The 26,288-nt window shown below is 41.5% G+C and overlaps 3 protein-coding genes across 5 annotated transcripts in view; 1 reads left to right on the forward strand and 2 right to left on the reverse strand.

The window, feature by feature from the left end:
* The window catches only part of LOC137655533 (uncharacterized), a 166,431-nt gene extending 147,731 nt beyond the window's left edge, over positions 1–18,700 (reverse strand). Inside the window, exons 1-2 of one of the 3 annotated variants that reach the window (XM_068389450.1) lie at positions 18,242–18,371; positions 16,963–17,221 (exon numbers count right to left, since the gene is read on the reverse strand). Coding sequence is in view for 1 of the 3 variants with exons in the window: in XM_068389433.1 (XP_068245534.1) it covers positions 18,575–18,600 (26 nt within the window). In the remaining 2 variants the exon portion in view is untranslated. Of the gene's footprint in view, positions 1–16,962; positions 17,222–18,241; positions 18,397–18,574 lie in introns of those variants that run through there. The other 2 variants (XM_068389433.1, XM_068389441.1) reach the window with 2 other exon arrangements.
* A 2,784-nt stretch (positions 18,701–21,484) lies between these two features.
* On the forward strand, positions 21,485–24,112 carry LOC137638902 (uncharacterized). Its single transcript, XM_068371297.1, has 2 exons — positions 21,485–21,570; positions 23,002–24,112. The coding sequence occupies exons 1-2, from the start codon at positions 21,485–21,487 to the stop codon at positions 24,110–24,112; spliced, it is 1,197 nt and encodes a 398-aa protein (XP_068227398.1).
* A 1,923-nt stretch (positions 24,113–26,035) lies between these two features.
* Positions 26,036–26,288, reverse strand: part of LOC137655578 (uncharacterized) — a 133,994-nt gene continuing 133,741 nt past the window's right edge. The window contains exon 10 of the mRNA XM_068389480.1: positions 26,036–26,197. Coding sequence (XP_068245581.1) covers positions 26,051–26,197 — 147 coding nt within the window. The 3' untranslated portion in view covers positions 26,036–26,050. The remainder of the gene's footprint in view (positions 26,198–26,288) is intronic.

Genomic DNA, 26,288 nt, shown 5'->3' on the forward strand with positions numbered 1-26,288 from the left:
AGCAGTGATGGATGATTGGTCTAGAGGCTCCTCTGCGGGGGACTGCATCGAAGATGTTGAACCAAAGAGGGGCCTCATCACCGCAGGTGAAGGAAGGCCTCTAAGGCGAAGGGGAAGGCGAGCCTTCCAACGAATGCGACCTCTGGGGGCCGTTGGATCAGCAAGCTGACCTTCTGCAGTCCTCCAAAGAGGAGTCTCTGTAAGTGAACTCCCCCAAGGGCCAGAAACACTAGCAGGAGAGACTGACGATGGACTTAGTTTCTCCCTCATAGGTTGAACAGGAACGGGAGAAACTAAGCCATCAGCTACCGTAGAGTTTGGAGTGGAAGAGGTGATGGGTGATACCGCATTGGATACCTCTGACACCACAACGTCGACAAGAGACAGAGGATCAACCTCTGACGATGACGACGAATGCTTGACAGCGGCACCCAATCAGATGTAGTTAAGCAAAACCTCCTTGGAGGGCGAACCCGTAAGCCCCAAGGAGGACCAAAGCTGAAAAATAACAAATTTGGAAATAATTTGTATTTTTCCTAACATACAAACCTGAAGCTATTTATAATAGGGTATTACTTTCGGCGCAGCTGAAAGACGAGCCAAGATAATTTTAGTGAGGGATAACTACCCCATCCGCTAGTTAGCGGGTGGGGTAGACTGGCTACCCCGCTCACTCACACCTCTCGGCTGAGTAACCACTTTGCTTTATGGCAGGACTTCTCGGGGGACAGGGTGGTGGGCCAATTTGTATACAGTAAATAGCTTCAGGTTTGTATGTTAGGAAAAATAAAAATTATTTCCAAATTTGTTATTTGTTCTGACACATACAAACCTTCGCTATTTATAATAGGGTGACTTACTCGTAGGAGGGAGGAAGTCCTCACCAACTGGCCTTGGTCATGACCCAGGGTCCTCTCTATTTTGATCTGTGATCGAAAGTAGAAGGGACCCTACCCTCGCTAAAATCAAGTGCCGATATGAGGTAATGCACTGATAGCGGCCTGTGGAAGCTTGTGTGTGAGTGGAACTAACAGTGTGGCTTGTCTTTAAAATAGGAACTCGAGTACAGAACCTAATGTTCTTAAAGACTTACCCAATACCCTCCCTCTAAAAGGTATTGGGGACGTAACAAAGTATTCTTCTATACTTAAGAGGCACAAGGGAAATGGGTCTTACCTGCAGCGAGGTGAGGTCAGCTATGCTGAGGCTTGCGGAGCTGTTTTCCCCCAGAGGGGAGAAGGTGAAAGGAAGAAAGGAGCCAGACATTCTTACTCATTCACCCCAGACTAATCCGGGTAGCCTGAGCTCTCAGCCCTCTGTTACTTGTCCATCAAGGAGCCTGAGGTGTTTAGACCATTTGTTGTGCGACCACCACAGGACCAATGGAAAAGGTCTCCATGTTCTTGTGGGTTACGTCTTTGCAGGTACAGTAGTGGGCCATGAAGGTCGATGGACGCTTCCATATGCCCACTTAAAAGTATCTGCACCACAGAGTAGTTTCTTGAACGCCAGGACGTAGCAACGCCAGTGACGTTACGAGCTCTGGGTCTTAGGATGGAGGAGAGTCTAGATTAAGAGTAACCTCAATTGCCTTCCGATCCCAGAGGGGAAGGAAATCCTTGAGGTCCTCCTCTTGACCTTCCCCGTGCTGGTCAACAGTGCCGACACACGGGGGCGAGCTGGTATCGTTCTTTTAAGGTATCCCCACAGACTCCTCACTGGGTAAAACCCCAGTTGATGGGTTTCCGGTTACCGAACGAAGACTCTTTATTCAAAATGGGCTGCATGCACCTAGGGTACAGCGCACTCGGATTTGAGTCTTGGCAATCCACTCAGGGACGCCGCTGAGGATTACTTCTCCCAGTCTCCTAGTGTAGGAGACATCAGACGTTGGATCGTACAACACACTAACTCTCTTGGTCAAAAGGCCAAGTGAGTAGAAAGGGCGTCTTCCGTGTAAGGAAGTGATCTGCTGCTGGGCCTACAGTTCATAGAGAGGGGCCTTCAGAGACTGAAGGACCCGAACTGCGTTCCCAGGAGAAGGTTGAGATCCGACGGGGGACAAGTTATCTCACACTTGCATAAGCAAAGGCAACGATGGGAGAGAATCCCTTTCCACGACATCAGTCACAAAGGATCGAACACTTCGCCTGGAAGATCGATGCTGAAAAGTGTCTGAGGTACCTAGACATCTTTTCAGTAACCTGTTGGGAAAGGCCTCTCTGAGAGGGGTGGTTTAGGATCGTCCCAAGCGAGAAATCGAAGCAAAGCTACGGCTTAGGAAAGTGTTCGCATGTGGCTGCTTGGAAGATCGTGTCGTAGAGGAAGATCCCTCGGATCTCCGACAGGAGCTGTAGAAGGTCCGGGAACCATTCTGTGGGTTGCCATAGCAAAGATATTGGAGCTCCGCCAGGGGCTGCAGAAGGTCTGGGAACCACTCTGCGGGATGCCATAGCGAAGCTATTGGAGTCAATGATAAGATCCTGCTTATCCTGATTTGGCTGAGGACTTTTTCACCAAAAAGGGAAAAAACAAAGGCACACCTCTAGGCCGCCCCACCGATCTTGGAATGCATCTTGTTTGAGGTCCTGAGGAACGGTCGAGTGGGAGCCTGAAGATCAAGGCCGCTGCGAGCATAACCACAGTCGGGGACCCCACAAAGATAAGACTTTGTTGGATACAAGATGATTCCAAGACACAAGGAGCCCACTATCTGGGTGGTTTTGCAAGCACATTCCTATACCAGGAATGACGCGAGCAGATAGGGGCAACTAGTTGTCCTCTGTCCATCTAAGGCTTCGTACTGCTAGATGGTTCTCTAAGAGAGATGAATGCTAGTACCTTTCAGAATCGGACCAACCGAAGAGGATGGAATGGTATGGCATATGCCCCCCCCCCCCCCCCTCTCTCTTTTGATGCATTATAGAGAGCATCAGGTCCAGAGGGAAGACGAGAAGACAGGCCTCTTTGCGGAAGCTCTCGTCTGCCACCCATCATCCGCGGATTGTCCAGCGGTAAGGGGGGGGAGTGCATAGCAATAAACACACCTCGAGATGTCGAAACGTGTAACCAAATGCACGTTCTTGCAACGAAGGGGAACAGCCTGTTCTCCCTCCAACTGCCACTAATCCAGTTTGGTTGGCCGAATAAGACCAATACCAAACGGTAAACCAGTTAATCAGTACAGCTTATGATATAATAGCGAATCTCCATAGAGATTGCTTTCCGGACAAGAGACTGTACGGTAATCACCGAACGCATCCAACCAAACCCAAGAGGGGATTGAGACATATCTTCAATCTATTGTTGGGTGGGTAAAGAGCATAAGTGTACTAATGAGTAGTAACACCGAACTGTGCGCATGACAAGTATACATGCGTAGTTCGACTTAAAAGTCATATCCGGAACTTAGTTGGAGAACGTTGGAAGCGTTCGTAACGAAGTTTTCTCCTTCTTAGGGCAGAAACATTCGTACTTTTCCGTCTCCGATCGGTAAACTAGCATTTATATTAAACGTTCCCTATTAGGGAACGCAAATGCTTCTGAGAAGTTTCCAGCCAAAGCCTTTGTAGGAGACTAAGACTTCCGACCGGGAGAAAGGAAAAAATGCCTATAAGGAGACAGAACGTAAATGCCGTATGTCTGGCTACGGACAAGTAGCCAAATAATGTACTGAATAACCTGGTTTCAGTAAGGGATATAAATATACAACTTAATAGAACGGAGTTCTAATTGAAAGATGTACATAGCCCTTATTGGCAGAAAGATCGCTTGCACGCATTTATGTACTTGTCCATTTGCGCTAGCGCATGCGTATTCTCTGCCTCCAGGAAACGTCTGCATCGAATCCGGTTGTGGGAATAATGTATGTGCGATGAATCGCAACATTATTGCCGAAAGAATTTTGATCGTTGACTAACTAATATTTTCTTGAATGAGAGCGAACATGTTCTCAAACAAAAATATACATTTATAGAGGCGATCATATCCCCTTTGGTTTACCCCTCCTCTTTATATGAGGGGATAGCCAGTGTTCATTACACAGAAACGGATGTCTGTTTACCTGTGGGGGGGGTTTAAAACGTTCGTAACGTAATGAAAAGATGCCCACACTGTTGCTATCGTTCTTTAAACGTCAGCTAACAATGTTCCTTCGGGACTAATTGTTCGAAACAATAACCCCGTAAGGAAAGAAAAGAAAGTCTCGGAAGACTAACGTGTAAAAAGGCAAGTCGTTATACCCAGGGTACAATGACGGGGGAGGATGCCTCCATCAAACGGTAGAACCGAGTTTAAGACCATAACCTCGCGGTTTTGTCTTGGCTAGAGTGCATGCTCCGGGAAGGCTTACGGCCTTCATGAAGTTTAACACCCATTGAAGTTTTGTAAAAACTTCTCAGGAACGAGTCTCCCGAAAAAGGGTGAAGTCTTGTATGTGGGGGTTTGCTACAAGAAGGCCTGACATAATTGCCATCGACCGCTTACCTAAAGAGGTTGCCATCGAACGCTTTCTCGATAGTGAGAAAACTACCGTCTAATTCAGGCAAGGCCTGCCAGGTGAAATGAACTACAATGTAAAGCATTTTCATTCCCCGCTTATTTCCATCTGGTAACCCAACCACTCAAAGTGGGATGGTGGAGGAAAGGTGACGGTGGTTCGTTCGAAAACGAAAGGATCGGTGTTGGTGAAACCAGGCTAGCTGATATAGTAATCAGCTGGGAGTGTAGAGTGATGTATCAAGTCACACCTTTGGAAGACCCCTCCCGTCGAGGGGGGGGTGGACCATAGAGTTTTCTGAAAATTCTGAATCGTGGAAAGAGAGAGATTCGGATGAGAACCTAGGGGTTCAGAATCTATTTGTGAATTCCTTTCTCACGACCTTAAGGGATGTTGTGCCGAGAACCCGCAGGAACTCTGTCGCTGATTCCTGATGGAAATCCAGGAATCGTGTTACGTGACCAGGACCCAAAGGAACTGTGTCATAGTTACCTGTAGGGATTCGTAAACCCTTAAGCAGCAGGCATCCCTCTGTCATCAGAGTAAAACTCTTCATGACAATGGGCGTGTACGAACAATTCACTGGACGAGAGTTCGAAAACTCTGTCATGAGAATAAAAATCTTGTGCACTCGTGAACACTTCGCGCAACGAGAGTCTGAAAATTCTGTCATATAAGTATGGCTATGGTCACAAGGACCCAAAGGTTCAGCGTGAACTGCGTTGTGAGACCCCGAAGGGTCATAAGAGTTGTTCGTGCACTTCAACCGATTTCTTGCGCGCCAAATTGGTCGTGCGCGCGTGCCAATACGGTTGTGCGCTCCAATACGATCGTGTGCGCGTGCCAATATGGTCGTGCGCTCCTATCCGATCATGTGCACCAAAATGGTGTGGAGCGCATAAGGTTGTTCGCGCACCTGGCGCGCATAAGGTTGCTTGCGCGCAGTGTACCACAGGATGTTCGAGCACATGGCGATGTTCGTGCATATGGCGCGCCAAAGGGTGAACCCACGCCCCATGATCGCCATTATGCTTGCACGTGCCAAGACGGTCGTGCGCGCCAAGTCGGTCGTGCACGCCGATTTGGTCGTGCGGGCCAATTCGGCCGTGCGGGCCAATTCGGCCGTGCGGGCCAATTTGGCCGTGCACGCCAATTTGGCCGTGCGGGCCAATTTGGCCGTGCACGCCAATTTGGCCGTGCACGCCAATTTGGCCGTGCACGCCAATTTGGCCGTGCGCGCGAGAGCTCTCAGGTTGGTGAGAGAAATCACTGCTACGCTCACCCGAACGTTCACGATAGCTTAAGTGTTGTGTGAGCGCGAACGATTAACACAACGAGGGTTTGGAAACTCTGTCATAAAAAGAATACTCAGGTCACGAGAACCCGAAAGATCAGCGTGAACTGTGTTGCGCAAACCCGAAGGGTCAGCGCAACAAGAAACCGAAGTTTCCCTGTCACTAAACACCGAAGTGTCAGTGACTAAAGTTACGAGAGCCCAAGGGTTCTGAGTAACTAATGTTACAAGACCCCGAAGGATCAGCGTAACTAGAAACCGAAGTTTCCTTGTCACAAAACACCAAAGTGTCAGTGACTAAAGTTACGAGAGCCCTAGAGTTCAACGTAACTGATGTTACGAGACCCCGAAGGGTTAGCGTAACGAGAAACCGCAGTTTCCCTGTCACAACACACCTGAGTGTTAGAGTGACTAAAGTTACGGGAGCCCAAGGGGTCAGTGTAACTAATGTTACGAGACCCCGAAGGGTCAGCACAACGAGAAACCAAAGTTTCCCTGTCACGAAACACCGAAGTATCAGAGTGACTAAAGTTACGAAAGCCCAGCGGTTCTGCATATCTAATGTTATGAGACCTGAAGGATCAGCGTAACGAGGAATCGAGGTTCCTCTGTCACGAGACCCCGAAAGGTCGGCGTGATTGATGGCACACGTTCCCGAAGTATCAATGTTGCCATCGTTACGAGAGCCTGAAGGTTCAGCATAACTGAAACCCGAAGGTTTCGAGTGGAGTCCCGAACGACTCCTACTGTCATGAGAACCAGCAGGATCAACATGACGAGAGCCCGAAAGCTCAAACGATCACACCAGCCCAAAGGGTGATCGAATGAGACCCCGAAGGATCAAGGAGAACCAGCAGGTTCAAGATAACACCTCCGCATAAGAGGTTTGTTCTCCCGAAGGAGAACGTTGCTTAAGAGAAGGCTCTCGCTCCGCCCCTGAAGGAGAACCATAAGCGTAGGGATAGCCTGCTTCGAGAAAGCTCTGCCACCGCCCCTGGTGGATCAGCAAGCTCCAAGTTATTTCTCGCAAACGGGAGGGAAGTTCTCCTGAAGGATATCGCCTAAGACAAGCTTTCTCCCAGCTCAATGGGAATAAAGCGTAGGCGTAAAATCTCTCTCTCACAACCGAGGGAGAAGTCCTCCCGAAGGAGGATATCGCCAAAGACAAGCTTTCTCCCAGCTCTATGGGAAAAAAGCAAAGGCTTAATAATCTCTCTCTCGCGAACAAGAGGGAAGTCCTACCGAAGAAGGACATCGCCTAAAACAAGCTTTCTCCCAGCTCTATGGGAAAAAAGCGTAGGCGTAAGAAACTCTCTCCCGCGAACGCGAGAGAAGTCCTCCCGAAGGAGGACATCGCCTAAGGCAAGCTTCCTCCCAGCTCTATGGGAAAAAAGCGTAGGCGTAAGTGTTGATTTTCTTTGGTAGAAATATAAAACTCCAAAACTGCGTGCTGTGCTTTATTCCTAATCCTTCAGAATCTCTATATACACTGACCAACTTATTTACAGTAAAGTAGTTAAGTTGTTTTCAGGTAACAGTATGTACACAAACAACTAAACAAGTAGTTAACATAAACATTCAGATAACAGTATGTACACAGACAACTAAACAAGTAGTTAACATAAACATCCCCCTTTCTTTGGGTTTTGACGAAAATAAGAAAGTAAACAAATTGATATAACATAAAATAAGGAACAAGTAGGATACATTGTAAACAATCAAATATAAAACAATAAATCATTCTCCCTTCATCTTTTCCTGCAGACGAGCTGATCTTCTTGGCAATTTAGGCATGTCGCAAATAGGATGATAGCTTGTTTGTTCATCATTAACGTTGGTTTCCCTCAATTTACTAGTTTCTTCCATTTCTGGTATTGCCGATGAATCCTGTGTAGTTGGACGGATATGAATTCTATTTCTTCTATAAATTCCTCCTTCCTTTCCCTCAATTACATAGGATCGGTTTCCTTGTGCATGGCTAATGAGCCCCTTTTCCCAACCCTTCTTGTCTGGATTTTGATAATATACAGGTTGCCCCTCGTTTAATGGTGTCATATCTCTTGCAGTTTTATCATAATATTTCTTTATGGATTCTCTCCGTGTTTCCCTTTTTTGAGAAACTGGATTGTCATTGTTCATAATTTCAGGAATTATCGACCGTAATTTACGTCCAAACATCATCTGAGCTGGACTTAAATTAGAGTCTTGACGTGGTGTATTTCTCAGCTCTAGTAACGCCAAATATTGATCTTTTCCATCTGCATGCGTCTTCTTCATCATATTTTTTACAATTTTAACTGCCGCTTCAGCCTTCCCATTTCCTTGAGGATGTCCAGGAGATGACATCCTGTGCTCTATACCCCACTCTTTAACAAAAACTTTAAACTGAAACGAGCTGAATTGTGGTCCTCCATCGGACACTAATTGGGTAGGAATACCGTATCTAGCAAACATCTTCTTGATTATTGCTATAACATGATTTGAAGTTGTTGACGTTAGAAACTCTACTTCAGTGAATGAGGAATAATAATCAACAATGACTAAATAATTTCTTCCAACAATCTCAAACAAATCTAATCTGATTTTATTCCAGGGTCTGCCTCCGTCATTTACATCCATCAACGATTCCTTCTGGTTTCGAGGTTTATACTGCTGGCAAATGTCACATGAATTGGCCATTTGCTTTATTTCTTTCGACATCCCTGGCCAAAATATTGCATCTCTTGCTCGTCGCATCATGCTATCGTAACCAAGATGAGCTACATGAAGCTTCGTTTTAATTGTATCTCGTAGTTTACGAGGAATCAGTATAAGAGTTCCCTTTAGAATGATGCCGTCTTGGTAACTCATGGAATCTCTAAAATCGAAGTAAGGTTTTAATACTTCGGGAATTATGTCTTTGCGATCAGGCCATCCTTCCTTGATTACAGACAATAATTCTTGCAGCTCTTCGTCGTTTGTGGTGGCGTCTCTTACTTCCTTTAAAATTGAATCGGGGTAATTTTTCAGTGAATCTATCATCCTTACCAACGTGTCTCTATTTTCCTCTTTTGGGCAGGCCCTGCTAAGGGTATCGGCTAACAATAGGCTTTTTCCGCTTTTGTACTGATATTCGACGTCGTACCGGTTCAACCTCATCATTAAAACTTGTAATCGCATTGGAGCTTGACTTAATGGCTTTTCGAGGATACAAGAAAGAGGCTTATGGTCATTATGAACAATAACACGTCGCCCAAAAGTATACTGGTCATATCGCTCTAAACCAAAAACCACAGCAAGAGCTTCCTTTTCAATCTGAGCCCAGTTACGTTCGCTTCTAGCTAAGGTCCTTGATGCGTACTCTATCGGACGTCCTTCTTCCATAATGACTGCACCAATACCATCCTTGCTGCTGTCAACCTGTAATACAAGCTCCTTACTTTGATCAAAATAAGCTAGAACTGGTGTACAGGTGACCTTTTCTTTGATCACTGAGAAAGCGCGAGTGCACTTATCATTCCATTCAAACTTTGAGTTCTTTCTTGTCAGCTCTCGGATAGGTTCTAAATCATCAGCCAGATTGGGTAAAAACCTTGATAGATATTGTACCATTCCACAAAACCTCCGAATTCCTGAAATATCGGTAGGGGCAGGCATTTCTTTAATGGCCTTTACCTTATTTTCATCAACCGTCACACCAGCTGATGTTAAACGATGTCCCATGAATGCGATTTCCTTTTTCTATAAACCGATTTCTCTTCATTTAGTTTGATCTTTTTTTCTTGACAACGCTTCTGTAGTGACTGAAGATTTTGTTCGTGATCACGCATTGCGTCGTGTTCCTCATTTCCAAAACCAACGACCACAATATCATCAGCTACACAGTATACACCCCGAAGCCCCTCCAATGCCTCATTTAATTTTCGCTGAAATATTTCACTGCTCACCTTCAGCCCGAAAGGTAAACGAGCCCATCGATATCTACCAAAGGGGGTAATCATTGTTGTCAACTTGCTGGATTCTTCATCTAGCCGTATTATTATTATTACTATCCAAGCTACAACCCTAATTGGAAAAGCAAGATGCTATAAGCCCAGGGGCTCCAATAGGGAAAAATAGCCCAGTGAGGAAAGGAAATAAGGAAATAAATAACTGGAGAACAAATTAACAATAAATCATTCTAAAAAAAGTAACAACGTCATAACAGATATGTCATATATAAACTACTAACAACGTCAAAAACAAATATGTCATATATAAACTATAAAAAGACTCATGTCCGCCTGGTCAACAAAAAAGCATTTGCTCCCACTTTGAACTTTTGAAGTTCTACTGATTCAACAACCCGATTAGGAAGATCATTCCACAACTTGGTAACAGCTGGAATAAAACTTCTAGAGTACTGCGTAGTATTGAGTCTTATGATGGAAAAGGCATGGCTATTAGAATTAACTGCCTGCCTAGTATTATGAACAGGATAGAATTGTCCAGGGAGATCTGAATGTAAAGGATGGTCAGAGTTATGAAAAATCTTATGCAACATGCATAATGAACTAATTGATCGACGGTGCCAGAGATTAATATCTGGATCAGGAATAAGAAATTTAATAGACCGTAAGTTTCTGTCCAACAAATTAAGATGAGAATCAGCAGCTGAAGACCAGACAGGAGAACAATACTCAAAACAAGGTAGAATAAAAGAATTAAAACACTTCTTGAACATCCAGTTTGCTAAATATCTTGGCATGTTTTAGACTTGGCAGTATATCCTCCAAAATTGGTAATGTGTAATATTCCCTTTTAAGAGCTTTGTTGAGTGGCTGAGGATCTATACATATTCTTAACTTTCCATTTGTTTTTTGAACGACTGCCATTTGACTAACCCAGTCAGTTGGTTCAGTCTCCGGAATCAAAACTCCTCTTTTCACAAGAGAGTGTAACTCTTCTTGAACCTTTGATTTTAATGCAATCGGTAAACGTCGGCACGGTAATATTCTTGCTGGTAATGCAGAATCTACATTAAGTTTAACCTCTCCAAGGTCACCAAGGTTGCTCATCTCATGGTCAATGTCAATTTTTGATACAAATGCTTTACCATTGACAAACACGAATCCCATCTCTTGACATGTCTTTGACCCAAGTAAACACATTAGGTCATTTGAAACCACAATGAAGGTTACACTTCTAATTTCATCATTTTTGGGGTTCTTCACATTCAATGTCGTCTCGCCAATGGGCGAAAGCTTGGATTTATTCCACATGGCGAGTTTCACAGACGTTGGTCGCACTTGATCCTTTTTGACATACCTTTGACATATTGCATTCACGTCAGCACCCGTATCCAAATGAAATCTAACCTCGGTATCGTTTACAATTAGTAATGCAGTTAATCTATTAGAATTTTTCATTGCAACCGGTGCCATCCACATGTAATGATCGTAGCCTTCATCTGCTTCTTCGTTCTTCTTTTTAACAATTTTAACTGTTTTCTTACACACAGCCTTGAAATGGTTTCTTCCTTTACATGCTTCACAGACTTTTCCCCATGCTGGGCATTTTGATTTTTCAAATTCATGCTTATACCCACAAAATCGACACTTCACGGCATACCTGTCCATATTTTTTGAGTCCGAAAAATCCGTATTAAAGGAACTATCAGTAGCTTTGGTTCTCCAATTGTTCACCTTATTAACATTCTCAGAGCCAACTTCGCACATCTCTTTAGCACAATTAACGGTTGCTTCATAAGCCAAACATATCTCGACAGCTTTTTCTAAATTTAAGTTTCTTTCTCGAAGTAGCAGCTCCTGTAGTTTCCCTGTCACAGAAAACACAATTTTATCCCTTATCATTCGCTCTTTTTCTTGAAAATTACATTTATCGGCCTGAACCTTGAGTTCTATCAAAAATTAATTAAATGGCTGTTTGTATGAGATTTTCCAAAACCTGAAGGACTGTAACACTTCACTGGTACGAGGACAACAATACTCTTCTAATTTCCTAATTACATCATCAGGATTATCTTTCTGCTCCTCTGTTTCAAAATTAAACTGGTCAAATATTTCTACCATTTGTGGTCCTGCGCAATGGAGTATAATTGCAACCTTTATTTTCTTGGGTTTAGAACTAACTCCGCTTGCTGTCATGTAGATGTCCACTTGTCTCCTCCATTTTTTGAAAGTATCAGCAAGATTATCATCCAAAGGGTCGAATGGTGGAGGCAAACGAAACACAGATTCAGCCATTTTCTTCAGGAAAACACGATTTGTATCAATTGGCTTCTCTTTTTTTTTTCTTTTGGATTCTTTAAATAACCGCTGCCACCATGTTGATTTTCTTTGGTAGAAATATAAAACTCCAAAACTGCGTGCTGTGCTTTATTCCTAATCCTTCAGAATCTCAATATACACTGACCAACTTATTTACAGTAAAGTAGTTAAGTTGTTTTCAAGTAACAGTATGTACACAAACAACTAAACAAGTAGTTAACATAAACATTCAGATAACAGTATGTACACAGACAACTAAACAAGTAGTTAACATAAACAGTAAGAAACTCTCTCCCGCGACCGAGAGAGAAGTCCTCCCGAAGGAGTTCATCGCCTAAAGCAAGCTTCCTCCCAGCTCTATGGGAAAAAAGCGTAGGCATAAGAAACTCTCACCCGCGAACGAGAGAGAAGTCCTCCCGAAGGAGGACATCGCCTAAGGCAACCTTCCTCCCAGCTCTATGGGAAAGAAGTGTATGCGTAAAAAATCTCTCTCGGAAGTCCTCCCGCAAAAGGACATAGCCTAAGTAAAGCTTTATCCCAGCTCTATGGGAAAAAAGCATAGGCGTAAACAAAAAACACTCTCTCGCGCGCGCGTGAGAGAGAGAAGAGAAGTTCCCCTTGAAGGAGGAACATCACGTTGAAGGTTGACAGCGAATGCTACCTCGTAATGAGGGCAGCTCATGAGCTACCACATGTGTACTACGTCGCTGTTACCTGTGAAAAAAGAAAAGAAAGAAAGTTATCAATTACAATTCATGATCCGTTGCACAAAATACACTATTCGGGGAATAAGTCACCTTCCTTGTAAGATAATTCCTCGAAAGGGAGCTTAACTATTATAAACTTTAATTCTGTAATGAACAACCACACGGCAGTGTTGAGAACCTGCCGAAGGACAACAACCTTACGGCAGAGGCAGTTGGATACGATGTCAAAAGCACTAAAATTACCCGTATCTAACAACGTATATTTCCATTTATACATATATGCACTCAAATATATATAAGATAAATGAAAACACACAAGAAAACCAAAAAAAAAATAAATGAAAAACATCAAGGCCAGTCTTTGCGGGAGAGAAGGACAGCATGTCCGTCCTCAACCGAGCCAAAAAGTAAAGTGGTTACTCAGCCAAGAGGTGTGAGTGAGCGGGATAGCCAGTCTACCCCACCCCCCACCCACTAACTAGCGGATGGGGTAGTTATCCCTCACTAAAATTATCTTGGCCCGTCTTTCAGCTGAGCCGAAAGTAATACCCTATCATAAATAGCGAAGGTTTGTATATGTGTCGGAACAAAGGGAGGTTAGTGACATATCCTCCCCCGGGGGGAGAGGTGGAGCTGCTTCGCTATGGGACAACGTCATTTTTCGAGTCCCGAGGTTGGTAAACAATACATCGGTCTATGCTACCACTCGACGGTCTCTCGAAAGAGAATGACCGAGTAGGAGCTACGGAGGAGGTTTGGGCAACAGAAGAAGAGGCCTTGGGTTTTTCTCCTTTCAAAGCAACCTTCAAAGGAGAAATATCCCATTTGGACTTCTTCTTCAGTCATCGCGAAAACATCTCCCACTGGGAGGTAGACAACTCCCTACACTCACTACACTTGTTGTTGCTATCACACCGTTAGCCCCTACAAGAATGACAAAGGGCGTGAGGATCAGTCTCGACCGCAGACATGAATGTTCCACAGGGGCGGTCGGGAAACCCATGGCAGGTGCGCATGATTGCAGAGGCCAGCTTCACATATACAGAACTAGAAAAAGAAAAGACAAAAGCAATTAAATGGCTGCCAAATGACGGCGAGGATGAGAGCGGACACATCCGACCACCATCCGAGCCGAGAGCAAAGTGAGCTCAAGCACAGGTGTTTGAGGGGGGGGTGGCAAGCTACCCTCCCCTACCCCCGCTAATTAGCGGTGTGGGTAGTAAACCATCGTTAAAAATTTTTGGCTCGTCATTTCAGCTACGCCGAAAGTAATACCCCAATTAAATAGCGTGGTTTGTATTCCAGTCACAGAACAGAAGCCACTTTGCAATTGAAGGCAGGACTTTAAAGGATAGGTGATGGTGGGGCAGTATGTGTGAAGAGCTTCAAGTTTGTATTGTTAAGAAAAATATCTTATAATTGAGTAGGTCCCGGCAAGAGACTGCACTGAGAAGCACAGAGCATGCTGGAAATATTGTACTGTACAACCGTATACTCCAGCCACTGTTTTTAAGGTATGAAATACCAAAGAAAGAGCGGTCTGGCTATCCGGCTGTATAAGGTCGACTGCCGGCACGGGGCCGGCAGCCGGGAGAGGGGTGCTTGTCCATGGAAGCCGCAGGAGCGTCGCCGGCTGCTGCAGCCAGAGGCCGGTCCGGCCGGGTGAATCCATCTAAGGCTACACACTGAGCAGCAGAGAGGTAGGGGACACCTATAAGGGCGACCGCCGTCACGGCGGAGGGTCGCCGGCAGGCTGTCGGCGCTGAAGAACCTAGCTGGGTACATAAGATGGAGGGTTGTCTGAGATGTCGGCGGCAGCGGCGGCAAGGGGCAGCGCCGCGGCCCCTGGCAGCCAGCAGGCTGTCGCCTTAGGTAATCCTCAGATAGGAACATCCTATGAAGTAGGAAGGTCACATGGGGTGCCGGCGGCTAGCGCCAGCAGGCACCATGATAGAAGAGTGAAAGGTAAGGAGGGAGTGGGGAAGGGTAATGTCCGATACCCGACCGGCTTCCCTTCGGAAGGAGTGCTCTTATGATAGGAGGGGATATGCCTATCATCCGGCGGCAGGGGGCCGGCAGACGGATGGATGCCTATGGTAATCCAAGGGAGGATCAGAGGACACTCAAAAGGGGAGAGGGTGATCTTCCGCCGGCAGGCCGGCCGTCGAAACTACCCTATAGTTCGACTATGAGGGGGAAGTGTAGCAGAGTGGCCAGCCAAGCAGAAGAGCACAGCTTAACCTACAACTCTCCCCAAGGAAGGAATTGTAGGACAGCGGACAGGGGTGTGAAGGCAAGCCAACACAAAGGGATAGAGTGGGGGTAGGGGTCTGAGGGAGCAGAAAGGGTCCCAACCCTAAAGTTCCCAAGGGGTTGGGGGAATCTGTTAGATGCTATACTACCCAGGTAGGAGAGAAACGCTCTCCAACCTTAGGGTAGGTTAGCTCAGAGTAGGCACAGCACTGGTGTACTGTCCTAAACTATAATAAAACAGAATCCCCCAAAGCCTAACCTAAACCAGGAGAGTCTTCTCCTAGATTAGGGAGGGCTGGGAAGACATATCGCTAGGCCACAGGAGGAAGGGACGTGTCCCAATCAAGAGCAGTCTAGGGGGAAGGGCAGAGCCCTTCCACCTTCAGTCTCAGTCGATACCTAAAGGGAATTGCGTTCCCTAAGGGTGGACTGGGATGAACGATAGGTATTCTGGGGTTCTGTCCGAGGTCCCCCCATATACCATGGTAGGGAAGAGGGAAGAACGATCTAGCCTAACCTACCGGAAAATTATTCCGGGTAAGGGGGCTAAGATATAGCAAAGCTACCCAGAGGGAGGTTATCCGAAGGTAACAGGGGAGATAAGGAAGCATACAAGGGCCCCAACGTTGGGTTAGGTGATGTGACATGGATGGACTAGGCACGGTCCCTTGTATGGTCCCTAGAAGGCGAAAGACATGTGCAACACTGAATCTTGTATATGTTTAAAAATGCCTTTATCTTCATTAACATTAACACTAGGAACACTTATCATATCATGCAGAAGTAAACATGAACACTAGGCTATGGCCTAGGCTAGGCTAGAAGTCTAGTATGGGGTCGGCTAACTAAGAGCGCCGAAGAATACCATCGTCATAATATAACTAATTCCTAGCAATGAAGACTAAATAACTAATGATATTTAATTACTTATAAGGCCGGGAAGGCTGTTCTGGCTAACTAAATAAAGCATGCGAGGCGAACAGCAACATCATAAAATGGCGCCTCTGGGCAAGGCACAGCTCTGCCACAAAACACAAGATTTAAGCGTAAAAAATCATTACTTTACAACCAGAGCTTATTTAAACAATACAAGAACCTGGTACTCAACTTTCCAGAAGAAGGGGAGGCAGAAGGTTGAGACATGGTGAAGGATGCACAAGATAATCGGCGATCACTGGGAAAAACAAACCAATGTTGGCTACAAGAATAGGAATGAGGACGGACGTGACGTAACACAGTATGGCGGACGGTTTGTTTACGTTGCGAGTACCGTGACAGTAACGAAGGAGGGTAACTTTGGAACGGCTCCTCAGTTACCTCGCCACCTTTCCCCCTCGAAGCATAAATGCTATGTGGGGTGCAGATAGCCATGTGGCGTGTTAATGCATGCGTCCCCTGTTGATGTACGATATCCTAGAGGGAAACCTTCAGGGTACTCGCACCAGAAGTTAGAATTCTGTGAAACCTTTAGTTTAATTCTCTGGGAATATCTATTGTAGTCATATATACCCAAAGGAAGCTACTGAAGGAACCTTCCATCAGGACGACATGGCTTGAGCCCAAAAATACAAATTATTTCCAAATTTGTCATTTGTTCCAGCACTAAATACAAACCTTTCACTTTCAGCGCTTTACTATGGAGACTAACATTTAGGTGGGTCAAAGTCCAATATTAACTGGCAAGTAACTGACCCGCGGCACGACTCGGTGCTTCACAAAAGCTGTGAAGGACGCACCCTGTTACCTCGCTAACTTTCAAAATTGTGAGAGCTAACAGCCTGAGCAATATGGGAGGAAGGTGTGAGGCCTAGGCTCACATGATTCGACCAGGTCAGTATCACCTTGGAGCTAAGCTCCACACTTACACTTGGACGTTGCCAGACTGCTACCTCACTAGGAGGTCGGGGCCATAACGAATACATGTTACATGTGTCAGGTTATGCAAGGGACAATGATACCCACCTGGAGTCAGGAGGAGGTCAGCTTGCAGAGTTCTTCGGATGCTAAAACCCAAAGAGAGGGAAGAATGAAAGATGAAGAAACCATTCTAGCCTTACAACTGATTGCTACTTGTCCTACAGGGGAACTGAGGTGTTCATGACCATGTTTTGTGCAGCCACCACAGGACCTATTGAGAGGGTATCAGGTTCCTGTTGGTTATGTCTTGCAGGTAGTTAGCTGTGAACATTGTTTGATGGTTCCTTGTGCCCGCTTGTAAAACCTGCGTCAAAGAGAAGTTCTTTATAATGCCAGGGGTGTGCTATTATAATTATTATCATTACTAGCCAAGTTACAACCCTAGTTGGAAAAGCAAGATGCTATAAGCCCAAGGGCTCCAATAGGGAAAAATAGCTCAGTGAGGAAAGGAAATAAGGAAATAAATAAATGATGAGAATAAATTAACAATATATCATTCTAAAAACAGTAAGAGAGTCAAAACAGATATGTCCTATATAAACTATTAACGTCAAAAACAGATATGTCATATATAAACAATAAAAAGACTCATGTCAGCCTGGTCAACATAAAAACATTTGCTCCAACTTTGAACTTTTGAAGTTCTACTGATTAAACTACCCGATTAGGAAAATCATTCCACAACTTGGTAACAGCTGGAATAAAACTTCTAGAATACTGTGTAGTATTGAGCCTCATGATGGAGAAGGCCATAAGTTTCTGTCCAACAAATTAAGATGAGAATCAGCAGCTGAACACCAGAAATAATCTTACATTTATCACCATAAAAATATCAAAATACTTGACAATAGGCTACACCCAGAAAAACTTTTATTCTCTAAATAAATTATTGGTTATTAAGTAATTTTATTTCCTGTCCTGTAGGGACTTCAACTGCTGGGGGATAAGCCTGTCAGTATGTAAGGACTGGGGGATCTTAGGTTAGGAGGGGGACCTCATGGTAGGTCATATCCAAGTTTGTTTGTTTTCCATGAATCTGATTTTCCAAGAGTAACTTTCTTGCTACAGAAGTCTTTAATACCTGTAAAATTAAGATTTCCGACTATTATCATCCTCATTAACACACCAATAACACCTCTTAGTTTTTCGGTGCCGAATATTGATTATTTCTGTAACTTTACATGAATGTTTTTAACAGAGACCACTACAGGTTGTATATGCCTATAATAAACAAACGCCAACATTATTCACCAACAATTACGCTTTCATTAGTTGACCTTAAGGAGACGTGAGATTGAATAAAGAATATAAATATCTGAAGTACCTGTAATAACGAAGTAACGCGTTAACAGTTCAATTGAAATGTATGGAGCGAAAATGAACACAACGATAAAGAGTATCATTTCTCTATCCTCTTGGGAAGCAGAAGGAGCCCCGATGCAGTGTTGCCAGATCGGTTTGCTTATAATTCCCCGAAAATCATGTCAAAGTTTCTCCAAAACCTAAAAAAAAAATCCCCATTTCCACACATTTATAATCAATGGGTAAGGGAAATTACATACCTTATTAACATGGAAAGAACAGTTACAAATAAGTTGGAGGCTATATATTCCGATTATGTACAATAACAATACACTTAAAAAGGTGCATTTCTTACCTCTTCAATACGTTTATATGCGACATTTAATGTAGAAATCTTATATATGTAGAAACGTATATCATAGGAAGTCCATTGCACAGTAAATGGAATTACAATTAAGATTGACTTTATATGGATGCACATATAGTAGCTTCAATCTATATCACACATGGTGACTGACCATGCCTTGAAACATTTCTCAGCAACACTCCTTGTAAATTTATCAATTTAAGATAAAAAAAATACTATGAAAACATATTTAATAAAAAAAACACAATAACCTAAATATTTTTCACTTTACAAACCGTAATCTTGATTTTACAATAATGAATTGATGCATGTAGGACGTTCAACTCAATTAATTTAGTTTTAGTTCAATTAATAAATCCAATAAATTTTAACGAAATGATTTATTCAATTAACAGAACAAAAGACTCTTTCGAAACATTTAAGAAAGAAAGAATACTCAAACTCACAAAATATTTTGGTTTTGAAATATACCATAAAAATATTCTAATATAGAAAAATTATACAATTGTGAAATGATATTGGACAACACTCAAAGTTCACAATCAGTAGGTCTAACTAGGTTTCACTGGGTTTAATTTATGTCAGTTCACAAAAAATAACTCGTATGTATGTATATATATATATATATATATATATATATATATATATATATATATATATATATATATATATATATATATATATATGCATTACTTTCATTTTTATGGTAATTTAGATGCAGCTCATCAAGGTCTACTCAGTCACTTACATCTTTATATATATCAGAAGTCATTCTTTTTCGGAAGTTCCTACGAATGGTGGGGAAATTCCCCAGATTTCCTAAATATTTTGTTATAAAAACTAAAATTCCCCACATTTCAACCCAAATTCTCCATCATGAACCTAGATTCCCCGAATCTGGAGAAAATTCCCCATATCTGGCACCATTGCACCAATGATCTACAATGTGACCTATTTACCAAACATAATGAACGCAGTCTTTGATATCTTCGTTTACTTCTAAAGACATGCTGTATAGCAAGAGCACCAAATATAAAGAACGCAGCCTTTGAAATCTTTCTTTACATTTTAGTTACAAGGATTATGAAGTTACACTGTGGAATATTTTGCTAAAGGATTTGCCCAAAGATTATATACTTGAAGGAAGAGTGTGCTATGAAAAGATGCCAGATACTTCCATCCCAAATGAATGGCTCCATCTATTAAGCAGTGTGACCACTCAAGATTTTGGAAATTCCTAAGATTGCTACCTAAAAATTCCCAAGATTCATAAAAAAAAATCCCAACATTCATTAAATACAATTAATTTCAATAAAATACATTAAGGAACATACCTTACTATTGAAGAAATATTTGCTCCCTCTCAGTCTCACTATCCGATTCATCAGCGGCAGCACCAGCATACAATGTTGTAATTTCTCCTTTTTGTCGCCCCTCTTCTCTTTCCACATACCGCTTGTGGCACTTTCCAGTTTTTACATCATTAATGAGAGATTTTGAGTCTTTTGAATACAATAAATCTCTCCATTGGTCTTCTAAAGTATCGAGTTCCTCTTCCTTTACGAGGTTTGGGAAACAGATTCCCAAATTCACTATAGCATCTGCTTCCCTTTCAGGAGAAAGAGCTTCTTTTGGATCAATGATTTTGATTAATGAAAGAACACTGTCCTTACGGAATGAGAATCTTTTTCTCATTTGAGAGCATAGTTCCACTAAAAAGGCATGGCAATCAAGGCGAAATCTTTCATCATTGTGTTTCAGTGGGTCTTTAAGCAAACTTGCTTTGCATCTGCCCCCAAGATTAATGTCACAAGTTTTCTTGTAGACAGGTTTATCTTTTGGATTAATGTCAGCCAGGTTTACAGAACTGATTACTTTATCTGACACAAACATAGCCAATATACTTCTGTATTCATCAGATATGGTATTAAAGAGCGTTGGTAATCTAAAATATTCTGATTGAAATTCAAGATTCATTTTGTCTATCTTTGGAATTACATAGTTAAGGAATTCCAACAAATGCTTAGTTCCTGAAGTCACCATTGTTTTGTAAATGTTAACATAGAAACAAGGAGTAAAACAAATGTATGCAGTGAAATCGATAAAGATTTTCCCATAAAATAAATTGTTTACAAAAATATGTGTTGTTTACCGTCACAGGATAAAACTAAACAACAAAATAAAACAGAAGTTTTCATTAAATTAAATCAAGACAATCCTCCAGTGTTTTTCAGCATTAAATGTGTTCTATACTATTCTTCATCAGATGAAGTTACTTCTTTAACAAATTAATCAACAAACTGATTCATAGCAACATCATTCTCTGTGTCTTTTATAATGATGTCTTCAACATGATTAACGGCATTTTTCCAATTTTCTGCTGTCACGCATGACAGTGCCACTTGCAGCAAAGATGCTAGATCTGCCATTTTAAATGTATTCCTTTTGGCTACATAGTCCTTAATCTGCACCCAAATGAGTTCAATTACACTATAATGGCAGTGATAAGGTGGCAGCCTTACGACCCTGTGACCTTTTTCCAAATCTATTTTGTCGATGACATGTTTTGGAGCATCTCCATGTTTCACTGCTTTCACCATTTCAAGCAATTCACACTTCGTCAGATATTCTGGGGTATTTTCACCTTTATTTCTTAACCAGTCTTGGATCGCTCCCTTTGTGCTTGCCATGGTAGGAGGTTTGTCACTTTGCACTGAATGGTATGATGCGTTGTCCATAATTATGACGGACTGTTGTGGTATATTGGGTATGAGCTGCTCTCGAAACCATTTTTCGAATACAATGTGATTCATTTGGTGGTGATAGTCACTGTCGTTCTTTGCTTGGAATACAAACTGTGCATTTGGCACGAATCCTTGCTCAGATCCAGCATGCAAAATGATAATTTTATTCCCTTTCCCGCTTGGTGGGTTTATTCCAGTTGTTCCTGACGAACTTTCATCCATCCAACACTTGGTGACTGTGTAATTCTGATTAATCCAGGTTTCATCCAGAAATATAACAGAATTTTTTTCCTGTAGCCCTAATATCTTTCATGTCACGTAGGAACTTGGTCCTGGCACATGCAATATCACTTATCCTCAGTAGAAATTTCCGCCCGTTAACTCTTCCGTATTTAAATCCAATTTCTTTAAGTATCTTACGTAAAGATTCTCTGCATCCACTAAATCCAATATTTTCTTTGACTTCAAGTAGAATGCTATCCAGCGTTGGAATTTCCTTTCTGACATAATAACCGAGAACTGTCCTTCGTAAAACGCACTGATCAAATCCATCGATGTTGGTTACAGTTATGGGCTTTTCATTTTCTTTACGTTAAAAACGGGAGCTTCATTTTCTTCTAAGCTGTCTTTTCCTTCCTTACAAATGCGATATATCGAACTTCTGCACTGCTTAGTTGCATCCATTGTACGTTGTACTGCCTTGTCAAAGCCATGCATAACAGTTTTGTCTTCTTTCTCCCTTTTGAAGTACTCGTGGACATTGAATATGACTTCTTGCATCTGAGTACTTAATTGCTGTCGTGGGGAGCCTTCCATCTTAAACCGTCACGCTTGGGTATCAGAACCAAAGTGATAAGCTACTTAACCTTCCTGACCTGAGACAGAGAGAGATGTGGCATAGTGTATGCCTAATCTACACTGTTTTTTTCGCCTTAAGTGAGATTTAATGAATGAAATTGGCGCAAAGCGGCAACGTCGGAAACCTACTCTATGTTTCATGACATTCTGGACAGACTTATAGTGTATTAACTTTGGAGTTGCCAGCTAGTGTATTAACATTCATATTTTGAGCCTTCCCATCTTCCTTCGGACCTTCAGTATATAGTCTTTGAAATTGACATGCGAATAGCCAAGTTGGGAACTGGTACCAGCTAGCGTCAGCATACACAAAACGAGTCGAACCTTTGTTTCATACGTTCTGCTAAACTGAAATCAGGTAACTTGAATTCAAGTAAGGCATTGTTTTGAATTATGGAATTTTGGCCTCATATTTAGGCCTATCTGCAAAATGTTTACCATGCTTCCCCATAATTTAACCTTAAAGATCTTAACTTGTATTGTATAATAGACAATCCTGCTTCTAGTGCACTTTAGTAATTTTTTTTCTTAGTTGAATGTTCTGCCGTGGTTATCAATTCAACTAAATTCCTTTAGTAGACTCAAGTAGAGTCGTAGGAATATATTCTGTTTATTTGTCGATAATAGTTTAGGACGGTACAATATTTCTAATAGAAAAGTTTTTCTTATGGTAGATTGTGCTTTCAACAAATTTGACCTTTATTTCCGTTACAAATAAACCGTTCTCTTGTTCCCAACGGATACGGGAAGGAACCGAGGATTATGGGTGGCCGAAAACAGAGAAAAACCTTATTATTCACAACTGAAATAAAGAACTCGATGGTTATCAAGGGGGGCAGTTATAGCTCGAATTTTAGAGCAATGGGATGCACTGCTGCTGTTTTTCGAATCAGAATCAAAGACAGATAAAATTGATGGCACTGCTAACATTTACAAAACAATGGTGACTTCAGGAACTAAGCATTTGTTGGAATTCCTTAACTATGTAATTCCAAAGATAGACAAAATGAATCTTGAATTTCAATCAGAATATTTTAGATTACCAACGCTCTTTAATACCATATCTGATGAATACAGAAGTATATTGGCTATGTTTGTGTCAGATAAAGTAATCAGTTCTGTAAACCTGGCTGACATTAATCCAAAAGATAAATCTGTCTACAAGAAAACTTGTGACATTAATCTTGGGGGCAGATGCAAAGCAAGTTTGCTTAAAGACCCACTGAAACACAATGATGAAAGATTTCGCCTTGATTGCCATGCCTTTTTAGTGGAACTATGCTCTCAAATGAGAAAAAGATTCTCATTCCGTAAGGACAGTGTTCTTTCATTAATCAAAATCATTGATCCAAAAGAAGCTCTTTCTCCTGAAAGGGAAGCAGATGCTATAGTGAATTTGGGAATCTGTTTCCCAAACCTCGTAAAGGAAGAGGAACTCGATACTTTAGAAGACCAATGGAGAGATTTATTGTATTCAAAAGACTCATTACAAAACATTTGTGAAAATCCAACTTCATTTTGGGTGGAACTTAAAAGAGTTACTGACGGTAACCTCAAGCCCAAATTTGAGCTGCTTTCTAGATTTATGTGCTGCCTGTTAGCCCTCCCTCACTCTTCTGCATGCGTAGAGAGGGTATTTTCAAAACTTAATGTTATTAAAACCAAACAAACAAACAGACTAAGTGTAACCACAGCATCAAACCGATTGCTTGCAAAGCAAGCAATTTCCCGCCAAGACACACCCTGTTATTTGTGGCAGCCCTCAAAATCTCTCATTAATGATGTAAAAACTGGAAAGTGCCACAAGCGGTATGTGGAAAGAGAAGAGGGGCGACAAAAAGGAGAAATTACAACATTGTATGCTGGTGCTGCCGCTGATGAATCGGATAGTGAGACTGAGAGGGAGCAAATATTTCTTCAATAGTAAGGTATGTTCCTTAATGTATTTTATTGAAATTAATTGTATTTAATGAATGTTGGGATTTTTTTTTATGAATCTTGGGAATTTTTAGGTAGCAATCTTAGGAATTTCCAAAATCTTGAGTGGTCACACTGGTTACGCAGCGTAAGCTCTCTTACTCGTGTTTGTGCATTGTTGAAAGTAATACGGCCACGCTATTTTGTCTTTCATATAGTGACATTTTTGTTGGGGCTGAATAATTCAACAATGAGTGACTCAGATGATCCTACACCAGGTTGTAGTGGAATTAGCACACCACCGAAAAAAAGGTGAAAACATGGTATCAACAATCTTTCAACCAGGAATGGCTGAAAGATTCACAGTTCAAGGACTGGCTGAAACCTTATAAGTGAGCGGTTAAACATTCAGAGCCGTAATCCTTACGGGAATATAGGATGGAGTTCGATTGTAAATTTGCGACATATTTCATAATTTGCATTACTACATCAGTAAATTTTATTCTTATATTTATGACGTTCTGAAATTTTAGATAACTAAATTGTAATTTTACAAATAGGTACATTTATAGATTAAGTATACATATCCTTATGTTTCTCAGTCTTTTTTTTTTAGAAACTTAATAGCTATATCTCCTATAATTTAGTTCATTTTCTTACAATTTTAAGTATTGTATATTAAAATCCTTTCTAAATATTCTATACAATTTCACGTTCGAATAAAGTAAAACATACTGTATATCTGATTTGTTAAACTTAGTCATATGTGATGTGTAGGCATACATTTGATTACAGTTTGTAGGCCATTGTAGAATGATATTAGGTGTATATAAAACACAATTGTATTTTTTTATTGAACCGGAAATGCATGATGCACTCATGTATACTCTTTAGTAATATAAACTAAAAATGTATAGATATACAAACAAAAGAATAAAATATATCATTAAATTGAATCACACATAGAAAATAATCAAAAGGTGGAAATAGAAATAAGGTAGCATACAAGCCAACCAAAAATGAAAGATAAATCACATCAAAGGAACTTTAATAAATAGTACATAAGAAAAAATAACAGTAAATAATATTGCACATATAAAAATTGTAAACCCCGACCCCCCAAAACAAATATATAACATACTAACAAGCTAAAATTGCATCATGAATTACATGCAAATAAACTCTAATATAATTATAAATATGAGAAAACATAATACTAAAAAAACGATTTCATCATGAATTGAATACATCGTGCAAACATAAGACAAAGCAAGTCTGCAAACATAGAAAGCACAGACAGTAAACACTCTTTCAATGTTCATGAAAATACAAATACAAACAAATAGTTTACAAATACTGTAAAATATTAGTTTTTATTTAGGAAATAGAAAAAAATAAGAAGACAAGGAATACTAACAAAATAATATGTTGAAGCAGTATACTCCTGTAATGCTACTCAGATGTGCAAACATGATGAAATATTCGTACACTTAGTTAAATCAAAGTTAAATATAATACATACCACTAAACACGTTCCTTACGCCAAATATGTCAGCTCCCGAGAAATACATTTTTTCAATAGTTTTATGACCAAATAAAAATGTTTGAGAAAAGTGTATTATGGATGCCTGGCCTTAATCTTATATCCATTATCAGTGGGGCTTACTCATTATTGGCACGTTTCATGTATTATATTCTTAGTACTCACCGTTCTTTATCCTTAGGGAACCTGGGAAACACATAATGAGGATCGGTTTCTTTTCGTTTATTACAAAAAAAAAAAAAAACACTTATTCACTGCTGGCGCCATGATTTCGTTTGTGTCAGCTGTCAAATTCTGAATATAAACAAACAGACGACAAACGATATACCTCCAACGCCATCTGAATACTGAACGGTCAAACTAGTGTATTAACTTTGGAGTTGCCAGCTAGTGTATTAACATTCATATTTTGAGCCTTCCCATCTTCCTTCGGACCTTCAGTATATAGTCTTTGAAATTGACATGCGAATAGCCAAGTTGGGAACTGGTACCAGCTAGCGTCAGCATACACAAAACGAGTCGAACCTTTGTTCCATACGTTCTGCTAAACTGAAATCAGGTAACTTGAATTAAGTAAGGCATTGTTTTGAATTATGGAATTTTGGCCTCATATTTAGGCCTATCTGCAAAATGTTTACCA

This window comes from Palaemon carinicauda, chromosome 1, assembly GCF_036898095.1.
Source record: "Palaemon carinicauda isolate YSFRI2023 chromosome 1, ASM3689809v2, whole genome shotgun sequence".
Classification (NCBI taxonomy): Eukaryota; Metazoa; Arthropoda; class Malacostraca; order Decapoda; family Palaemonidae; genus Palaemon; species Palaemon carinicauda.